The 10,620-nt window shown below is 42.1% G+C and overlaps 1 protein-coding gene across 1 annotated transcript; it reads right to left on the bottom strand.

The window, feature by feature from the left end:
* Positions 1 to 891: 891 nt before the first annotated feature.
* On the bottom strand, positions 892 to 10,139 carry best2 (bestrophin 2). The gene is made up of 10 exons (XM_058078501.1): positions 9,963 to 10,139; positions 8,608 to 8,828; positions 8,436 to 8,530; positions 8,126 to 8,359; positions 6,890 to 7,044; positions 6,722 to 6,799; positions 4,799 to 4,951; positions 4,652 to 4,732; positions 4,222 to 4,376; positions 892 to 1,730 (listed from the first exon to the last, which is right to left on the bottom strand). The coding sequence occupies exons 2-10, from the start codon at positions 8,757 to 8,759 to the stop codon at positions 977 to 979; spliced, it is 1,857 nt and encodes a 618-aa protein (XP_057934484.1). The 5' UTR covers positions 8,760 to 8,828; positions 9,963 to 10,139; the 3' UTR covers positions 892 to 976.
* Positions 10,140 to 10,620: the final 481 nt, after the last annotated feature.

The raw sequence follows: 10,620 nt of genomic DNA, 5'->3' as shown, positions 1-10,620 counted from the left end.
GCGGGGATCCACTGTATATGATTAATTTCAAGTGCACTGAATCCAGCATTATAGTACCTATTATGGTGTGTTCAAGCACACCAAAAAAATGTGCGAAATCTCAATGCTTGGTGAAAAAACACTATCAGTGAAGCGTAAACACATAAATGTGTCGAAACAGTGGTACATTTGACCGGTATTATCACAATTTTTTTTATTATTACCATTTTATGGTGAATGAAATATGCTTTCTGCGCAAAAAGCGGTCTATTTATTTATACAGAAAAACTGTATTAGGGCGGCACGGTGGTCTAGGGGTTAGCGCGCAGACCTCACAGCTAGGAGACCAGGGTTCAATCCCACCCTCGGGCATCTCTGTGTGGAGTTTGCATGTTCTCCCCGTGCATGCGTGGGTTTTCTCCGGGTACTCCGGTTTCCTCCCACATTCCAAAAACATGCTAGGTTAATTGGCCACTCCAAATTGTCCATAGGTATGAATGTGAGTGTGAATGGTTGTTTGTCTATATGTGCCCTGTGATTGGCTGGCGACCAGTCCAGGGTGTACCCCGCCTTACGCCCGAAGACAGCTGGGATAGGCTCCAGCACCCCCGCGACCCTCGTGAGGAAAAGCGGTAGAAAATGAATGAATGAATGAATGAATGAAAAACTGTATTATGGAAAGCAGGAAGTGAACAAATGTAACAGTTACTGATTGTAAAAGTACCAGATGGAGGGGTAGGATTTAATAAGCTTTGCTTCTTCCTACTCCTTTTGGACATGTGGAACTGGGAACTGATTATGGGATGCACTCAATTGTAATCTGATGCATGTTGAAATGAAATAAAACCATTACCATTACCATTTTATTAGCAAAAAATCAACCAATTTCCTGAATAATGATAATGTGCGGGGATCCACTGTATATGATTCATTTCAGGTGCACTGAATCCAGCATTATAGTAGCAAATTATAGTAGCAAATTTCAAGTGTTGTGCAGCTAAGTCCCAGTCAGCTCCGATCCCATGCTGACACTTCGGAAGCGCTGGGGCTCAAAAGATGGCACGGCGAGAAAGGAGATGTTGTGCTGACACAAAGAAGGTTTGGCGATGGCGGGTGCAGCTCTGTGGTGGTTGATAATAGGCTGGGAGCTGCAGTGCTCCAGGTGAGTGGAAGAGGGGTTAAATAGGAAAGCAGAGGGGTGTTGGGGGGTAATTGGAATGGTGGAGGCTGGTCGAGTTTCTCTCGAGATAGGAGGAGGAGGAGGAGGAGGAGGAGGAGGAGGAAGGAGCGACACAGGAGGCTGGATGTCCGGCATTTCTTCTTCCTCCTCCTTTGCATCTTCCACCCGTTGTCCGTATTTTCTATGATCCGTCTGGCTGATGGCGTCTGCGTCTTGTCCATCAAACTGAATATCCAGCAGAGGGACTCTGGCAATTTTTTCCTCCCTGAAACTGCAAATAGTGCTTTGGGTGTCTTGCCCCAACCCAGACGGCAAAGACCCCCCTTTACCTATCTTACAACTTTCACTGTCATCATCGTCGCTGATGCACTGGTCGATGCTGGGGGAGTGATGGAGCTGCTGCAGCTGAGCCGAGGTGCGGCGCAGAGCTCCGCTCATGAGGCCGCCGGGCGACGGAGCCGCATTAAGGAGTCGGTTGAAGAGAGCCATGTTTGGGTGACGGCTCACTGACTCCTCGATGTTCTCCGCTATCTCCTCCAGGGGCTGGAAGTGCATCTCCTCTTTGGGAATCCTGTCGGAGAGCACAGGGAGTTCTGTTAGTTCTCTGATAACCACTCATGGTGTTTGGTCATTCCGTCCTATCAGGACTTGATAATGTATTCTTACATCACCAATAATGGAACATTCCTTTTGAGACTGGCGCCTTAGTTATTACTTATGTCTTAAAGTTTAATGTGTACATACCGTAGTGAGAGAGTTTAAATGTGTCAGGTCATCAAAACATTTAAATATTAGTCAATGACAACACAACTGAACACAAAATGTAGTTTTCAATTAAAGTTTTTTTTTTATCATTAAGGAGAAATAAATACAAACCCTGTGTAAAAACTTTTAGTAAGGTGTGTATGTCCCATTACATCTGGTGTAAAACTAACCCCACATTTGAGAAAACCAACAGTGAAATATGGTGGTAGTAGTGTAACGGTCTGGGGCTGTTTTGCTGCTTCAAGCTCTGGAAGACTTGCAGTGAATTTTGCTGTCTACCAAAAAATCCTGAAAGAGAATCTGTTTGTGACCTCAAGCTGAAATCAACTTGGGTTCTGCAGCAGGACAATGATCCAAAACACTCCATGAAGACTTTGGAGTGGCCTAGTCAAAGTCCTGACCTGAATCCTATTGAGATGCTGTGGCATGATCTTAAAAAGGCACTTCATGCTGGAAAAACCCTCTAATGTGACTGAATTACAACAATTCTGCAAAGATAAGTCATTGCAAGCAACTAAGGGTGGTAATCACTTTTTCACACAGGATCATATAGATTTTTGTTCTATCCTAATCATATAAAGTTTCATTGAATTTTGTGATCAGTCGTGTTGTCATTGACAAATATTCAAATTAGCAAAGATTTTAGGTCAAAAAAACATTTTTGGCTCAATTTTTATTTCAGGAAATCATCTAATTCACCGTAAGTCGATAATGTCTTATGAAAATGTGATAATAAACGAAAAAACCCACTAAATTTGTCTTTATCCGTCACTGATTATGGTTTTTTTTTTTTTTTTTGCCAAATGTCGAGATTTCACACTTTCTTTATGGGTCTTTGAATGCTCCCTGACATCACACATTTTAGACCCCTCTTCCAGGTCCAACATCATCAATGTTGACCCTACAAATGTTCTTCTGGGGGCTTCTTTTTTTTAAAAAATGATTTTTTGATACTAATAGCAACAAAAACCTTTGTTTTTAAGTATACAAAGTGGACCAAGTACATTCACAATCAAGCATATACAGCCCAGCAAATTTGTGGATTTTAGGTCAAAAAAAATTTCAGGAAATCATCGAATTCACCGTAAGTTGATAATATCGTATGAAAATGTGATAATAAAGGGGAAAAAAGCCCACTAATTTTACCTGTTTATGTCTTTATCCTTCACTGATTATGTTTTTTTTTTGTCTAATGTCGAGATTTCGCACTTTGTTTAGGGGTCCTTGAATGCTCCCTGACATCACACATTTTAGACCCCTCTTCCAGGTCCAACATCATCAATGTTGACCCTACAAATGTTCTTCTGGGGGCTTCTTTTTTTTTAAAAATGAATTTTTGATACTAATAGCAACAAAAACCTTTGTTTTTAAGTATACAAAGTGGACCAAGTACATTTACAATTAAGCATATACAGTCAAATATACAGTCAAATTTGTGGATTTTAGGTAAAAAAAAAAGTTTTTTTTGCTTTTTTTTATTTCAAGAAATCATGTCATTCACCGTAAGTCGATAATGTCTTATGAATATGTGATAATAAAGGGGGAAAAGCCCACTATGTTTACATGTTTATGTCTTTATCCTTCACTGATTATGTTTTTTTTTTTGTCTAATGTTGAGATTTCGCACTTTGTTTATGAGTCCTTGAATGCTCCCTGACATCACGCATTTTAGACCCCCCCTTCCAGGTCCAACATCATCAATGTTGACCCTACAAATGTTCCTCGGGGGGCTTCTTTTTTTTTTAAAAATGATTTTTTTGATACTAATAGCAACAAAAACCTTTGTTTTTAAGTATACAAAGTGGACCCAGTACATTTACAATTAATAATATACAGTCCCGCAAATTTGTGGATTTTAGGTCCAAAAAAATTTTTTGGGCTTTTTTTATTTCAAGAAATCATCTCATTCACCGTAAGTCGATAATGTCTTATGAATATGTGATAATAAAGGGGAAAAAAGCCCACTATGTTTACATGTTTATATATGTATTTATCCTTCACTGATTATGTTTTTTTTTTGTCTAATGTTGAGATTTCGCACTTTGTTTAGGGGTCCTTGAATGCTCCCTGACATCACACCGTAAGTCGATAATATCTTATGAATATGTGATAATAAAGGGGAAAAAAAGCCCACTATGTTTACATGTTTATATACGTATTTATCCTTCACTGATTATGTTTTTTTTTGTCTAATGTTGAGATTTCGCACTTTGTTTAGGGGTCCTTGAATGCTCCATCATTGAATGTTGAATGCACCGAAATGTAACAATTCTGAATATGAAAACTATGACACTCACGCCATGTCAAAAGTAGAACCCTGAAAGGAGGGCTTGCGAAGGACGAAAAGGGTTGCGGCCGTGTAGGGGGGTCTAGGGTTGGAATCATTCCAGTAGCGGTCTCGTTCCATCATGGGCAGATCTCCGTACATCTCATCCACCGCCATCATGGACACCTGCAGTTTGAACGTGCAGACACACATACAGTATATGTGTAATAAATCATAAATCCGAACAGTTTCATCATCAGAGACACTCACAACTGACCCACAACTGACTCAGTAAAACTACATGGCTGCACCACAGTAGTCTTTAGAACAATACCACCCCCTTTGGTGGAACACCAGAATTGATGTAGATGTTGCCAGGTATGAGTCAATGAAGTGTCTCATTGTTGTAGTTAAATTACAAAAACATCACTCTGATGAAGAAATCAAGTGACAAAATAAACCTGGAAATTCCTGTCAATCAACCAATTTGTCTCAAAGTCATCGTCATCTTCTCCAAAGGGGTTGATCAGCTGCTCTGCAACCTGTTGGAGAAAGAAATACCAGTGAACATGAATTACCCAAATTATTTAGATCAAGCACCAACTGACCTTGAGCCATCCAGCGTAAAAAAAGAATTGGAGTAAAGTGAAGATCGGCACATAGAGGTCAAGGTCATGTCCTGAATAACCTTGATCCGGATCCAGGAACTGACGACCGATTAGACACACCAGGAAAAAACTGTACACGGCCAAAGTCACCACCTTTAGAACAGGTAGGGGAAAGTCAAGGTTAACCTTAGTCCAAGTAGGGTCGTTTTGGAATATCGAACGATTCTATTTGAAGGACAGGACTCTGATTCAACTGTCAACAGTCAGATCGGGAAGACCTAGGTTCGAGTTTCTGCTTTTGGTTTTTGCATGTTCTATCCCCGCCGGATTCTTCCCACATTCCAAAACCATGCATGTTAGATTAATTGGCGACTCAGCTGTGATAGGTTCCATCATACCCCGTAATAAGGTTAAGCGGCATAGAAAATTGATGCATGTGAAACACAAAACCTATACAGTAAACCTCGGATATATCGGATTCAATTGCTCCCACTGGTTTTGTCCGATATAAGCGAAATCCGTTATATGCGTATACCGGAAAATGTCCGGATATAAATCCGATATATGCGTAAATTGGATTTTATCCGTCATAAAAAGGCACTTCCTTGACTATGTTTCCAATGTACCTGGACGCGCAGGCAACGCTGCAAACGCTGCAAATGACGTCGTATAGCGGCCTGTCACGATTCTGCGAATCGGAGCGCCACGATGCGGCCATCCGATATATGCGAGGGAAATTTCATGGAAATGCATTGGAACGGGACTGGAGATTTTGTCCGAAATAGGCGAAATCCGTTATAAAAAATCCGATATATGCAATGAATTTTTATTGGAAATGCATTACAGAAAAATCGGTTCTTTTTTATCTGTCCGTTGTGAGCGAATTTCCGATATATCCGAGTCCGATATATCCGAGGTTTACTGTACTTACAACAACTTTATAAAATCACCTACTGCAGTTGCATAATCCGAAGGAACCGAGATGAGCGCTAGGACAACATTCTTAGTAGCTAAATAAATAATCCAAAGTGTGGAAGTATTTTGAAAAGGTTAAAGATGATCCCCACAAAGCAATTTTAATCCCAGAAATTAGACTACAAACCGAGAGTTCTTATTGTTCATCTTGTTTCTATTTGTTTGATATGACTTGGGCGGCACGGTGGTCGAGTGGTTAGCGCGCAGACCTCACAGCTAGGAGACCAGGGTTCAATTCCACCCTCGGCCATCTCTGTGTGGAGTTTGCATGTTCTCCCCGTGCATGCGTGGGTTTTCTCCGGGTACTCCGGTTTCCTCCCACATTCCAAAAACATGCTAGGTTAATTAGCCACTCCAAATTGTCCATAGGTATGAATGTGAGTGTGAATGGTTGTTTGTCTATATGTGTCCTGTGATTGGCTGGCGACCAGTCCAGGGTGTACTCTCGTGAAAATGAATGAATGAATGATATGACTTGCCGATAGTGATTGTGGTTTGCTGTGTCACACAGCTCGGAGACCCGTGTTCGATTCCCCGCTTGTGAAGTTTGCATGTTCTCCCCGTGTGTGTGCGTGGGTTATCTCCGGGTACTCCGGTTCCCTCCCACATTCCAAAAACATGCTAGGTTAATTGGTGACTCCGAATTATCCATGTATGAATGTGAGTGTGAATGGTTGTTTGTCTATATGTGTCCTGTGATTGGCTGGCCACCAGGCCATCTCACCCAAAGACACTCGTGAGGATAAGCGGTATAGAAAATCGATGATCTGTTTTTGATGATCTAACTCACTTGTTGCTTTTTGTAAGATGTTTTTAGATGTTTTTTTCTTTGTTTCCAGGTAATTAAAAACCTACCCCCACGATTACTGCCTGTCTACGCTCACCACTTTAGGGACTATTTTGTATGTACTATACAAAGTACTATACCAAGTGTCAGCTTTATCTTACCTGGGTGTAGACCAGAGGAACACTGATCATGTCATAATGAAACAGCATGCTGCATTTTCCCCGGAACACATTCAGCTCCTGTTTAAAAACATGAACAATACCATGTGAGGCATTGTTGCCATCACCGTGTGTGTGTGTGTGTGTGTGTGTGTGTGTGTGACTGCACACCTCCAGTAGCAGTTTCAGTGTATGGTCATCCTTGATGCGGCCCTCACAGCGGGCCACAGCAGCCAGATTGGTGAACCACACACAAGGGATCCAGTATTTATTATAAGGAGAATGGAGGCCTTCGAATTTCTTGCGCTCCTCTCTGGTCATGAATCCTGCAGTTTTTAATCACCGGTACATGAGGTCATTTGATTTCAGACTAAGGGGGCAAAAAGAGACTGTAAGATGTGTCATTGAGGAAGAAAAAAAAAACACAAAAGAAGAGTACAGCTACACAAGTCTCGTCACAGAGCCGATAACTTATTTTATCAGATGTTCTTTTCAAGATGTGCTTGTCCTTGTGATGTGTTCTGTGTCACACGTCGGCACGCTACAATAAGTTGACTTTTCTCTCAGTAACAATAATGATGAAAGTATCAAATCAACTTTATTTGTAGAGCACTTTTCCTGCAAAGACATGCAACACAAAGTGCTTTACAGAATTAAAAACAATTACCACAATTAAAAGGAAAAACAATTACTAAGAAAGCCGCTCCCTCCCACCCTCCATACTAGACACACACACACACAATCACACAGTAGGGAGACAAGGGATCAAGGATCAAGGAAACGCCACCTTTGGGGCCGTCCACACTGGGAGGAGCCGCAGGCCGTGCCATCTGGGGACCAGCACCCAGGCCCCCCCGACTCCGACAGACAGGCGGACCCCCACATTAAAAGGGAGGAACCCCCATCCGGCCGGGTCGAAGGGACCCAAGGATGGCGCCCCCTCTGCAGACCCGACACAGCCCCCCAATGTGGAGGACCCCCGCTGAGGAAACACTGGAGTTAAAAGCTAAAGACTCATTCATTCAGGGTCACAGGGGTGCTGGAGCCTATTCCAGTTGTCCTCGGGCGAGAGGCGGGGTACACCCTGGACTGGTGGCCAGCCAATCACAGGGCACATATAGACAAACAACCATTCACACTCACATTCATACCTATGGACAATTTGGAGTCGCATGTTTTTGGAATGTGGGAGGAAACCGGAGTACCCGGAAAAAAAACCCACGCATGCACGGGGGAGAACATGCAAACTCCACACAGAGATGGCCGAGGGTGGAATTGAACCCTGGTCTCCTAGCTGTGAGGTCCGCGCGCTAACCACTAGACCACCGTGCCGCCATAAATAGGACTAAAAATATAAAAAACATAATACAAGTTTAAAAATATGAGTTAAAAAGTAAAGATTCTCACCTGCCTCCACCACGTGGTCCACGGTGGGGAAGCGCTTGAACACGGCCGTGCTGACAGATCTCAAAATGAGCAAAGCGGACAGACTGGCGTAGCGCATCATGGTGCGCCTGAGAAGGCGTCCCCGCTCATCACTGCCCTGGAGGCCCCCCGAGAGGACACACATGAGCTGATCGGGTAGCGGGATGCTGGTGTACTGATTCCACCAGCGGTTCACCACTAGTGTCACGTAGAAACCTGTCCACAGAGATTGGAGAATGGGGACGTTATACATGTGGGACACTATACTGTAGTACCCTCCGCTTGTACTTACCTAGTACAAAGGACATCGGTATGAGACTGGCGTAGTGGTTGCAATAAATTGCAAGCTTCTCAAAATATCTCTTCTGATCATCAGGTAGTAAGAATCTTAAAATAATAACAACAAAATGATTCTGATTCAAAATGAAAGTAGAAAAAAACATGGACATCTTAATTATTGTTACCTGTACGTGATGCTAATGGCCGTGTACATAGCAAAGAACGCCAGGAACTCCTTATACAGCACCTTGTAGATGCTTCCTTTCCACACCAAAAGCAACTTGGAGAATCCACAGAAGCGAGCATTTGCCACCCTGGCCGTGTAAGTGACGGTCATTGGTGAGAGTCAATGCACAGCCCCACAATAAAATGTATGCTTTGGAATCCAAGGGAAGGAGAGGAGCCGCTGAAAGAGACACTGATATGAGCATCTTTATCATAATTTTAAGTCTAATTAAGAAACCTTGTTAAACTTTGGAAAGGCCCAACTACCCACTATCAGTGTGTTGTACTATTGTACTCAAGGAAAAGATACCTGGTTCTTTGTTTGTGTATTTATTTGGTATCAGTCGATACCAACATTTGTAGTATCGCTCACCCCAACTCATAAGTGCCTAGGGCAGGGGTCTCAAACTCAATTTCCCTGGGGGCCACTGGAGCTAGGGTCTGGGTGAGACTGGGCCGCATCAGGTTTTCAAAAAAAAAACAAAAAAAATGCATTTATTAAAAACAAAAAATTTTTAAAACTTTGCTTTGGTTCCAATTTTCTACAATAAAAGTTCTGATAAAACATTCCACTGTTCTCAAATATCTTCATTTTTATTTTTCTACACAAAATAAGATGAAAAATAAATAAACAAATCAAGAATAAAGAAATTAAATCAGTAATAAATAAATATAACAATAATAATAAAACGGCAAATAATAAAAACTTAAGAAACCACATATAGTTGGTGGGTAGACAAATTATTTTTTTTTCAGATTAAAATGAACAAAGCATTATTAGAGCCCTGTAGACATGACAAAACACGACTATAGTCACATTTATACTCTTTTTATTTACAACATATTGCGCAACTGCAGGGTCTTGAGACACATGCTAACTCGCAAACTAGACAGCTAGCGACCTAAACGGTAGCCTTCGAGTTATTTCCTTTAAACTTTAAATAGCCAAAAACTTACCACTTCCACACGGATAGGGAGGATAACTATTAACAGTTATTTAACCTTTAACATGAACATTAATCAAAAACGTAATAATTTTTTTCTGGGTACATGATACCATACAGCATCCATATCAAACTTGCGCGGGCCGCACTAACATTAAACTTTCATATCAAGGCAGGGGCCTCAAACTAGTGTCCTGCGGGCCACATTTGGCCCGCGGGCCGCGTGTTTGAGACCCCTGGCATAGGGGGTGAATTGTTAGCATCACTTGAATAACTAATACGACAGCTAAACTGTGTCGGTTCGATTTAATTCCTCATATAACAAATCGGTATTACTTTATAAGGATACTTAAAGGGAAATATCACCTTACCTTTTTTAGTTTAGACATCCAAATGTGTCATGTCGGTGTGTAATTGGTCCCACAGGAGAAATGTTCCCATGTAGTCCGGGTCCTCTGTGAGTGGCTGTGTGCCTTCCAGTGGTGTTTTGGAGCACATAACATCGACATCGACATAGCATCGTAATCTTCGTAGCCTCCTCGCTGCGACCAGTGGTCATTGCGCCCCGGGGTAAATCCCCAAAACAAGGAGGAGCAGCTCGTTAACGCGGCCCCCGACCGGGAGAGTCCGCCAGGCTGATGGAGCACAAGCGACAGACCGCAACGGAAGAACTTGGACTGGAGGAAAGTATTGGACCATGAGAAACTTTTTGTGTGTGTTGAGTAAAACAAACATTTTACGGTTATAGGTTCTTCGTCATCTTATGTGATACATACAAGTTTGGAATTCATTTTTTAGAATGTTGCTAAAAAAGTGCTTATTAGACAAATATTTATATTTTCTATACTCAAGTGTAATAACACAGCCTACATATTTTCATTCATTCATTCATTTTCTACTGCTTTTTCCTCACATGGGTTGCGGGGGTGCTGGAGCCTATCCCAGCTGTCTTTGGGCGAGAGGCGGGGTACACCCTGGACTGGTCGCCAGCCAGCCAATCACAGGGCACATATAGACAAACAACCATTC

Source organism: Doryrhamphus excisus, chromosome 1, assembly GCF_030265055.1.
Source record: "Doryrhamphus excisus isolate RoL2022-K1 chromosome 1, RoL_Dexc_1.0, whole genome shotgun sequence".
In the NCBI taxonomy this organism is placed as follows: Eukaryota; Metazoa; Chordata; class Actinopteri; order Syngnathiformes; family Syngnathidae; genus Doryrhamphus; species Doryrhamphus excisus.
This window is presented reverse-complemented; position numbering and strand designations above follow the sequence as displayed.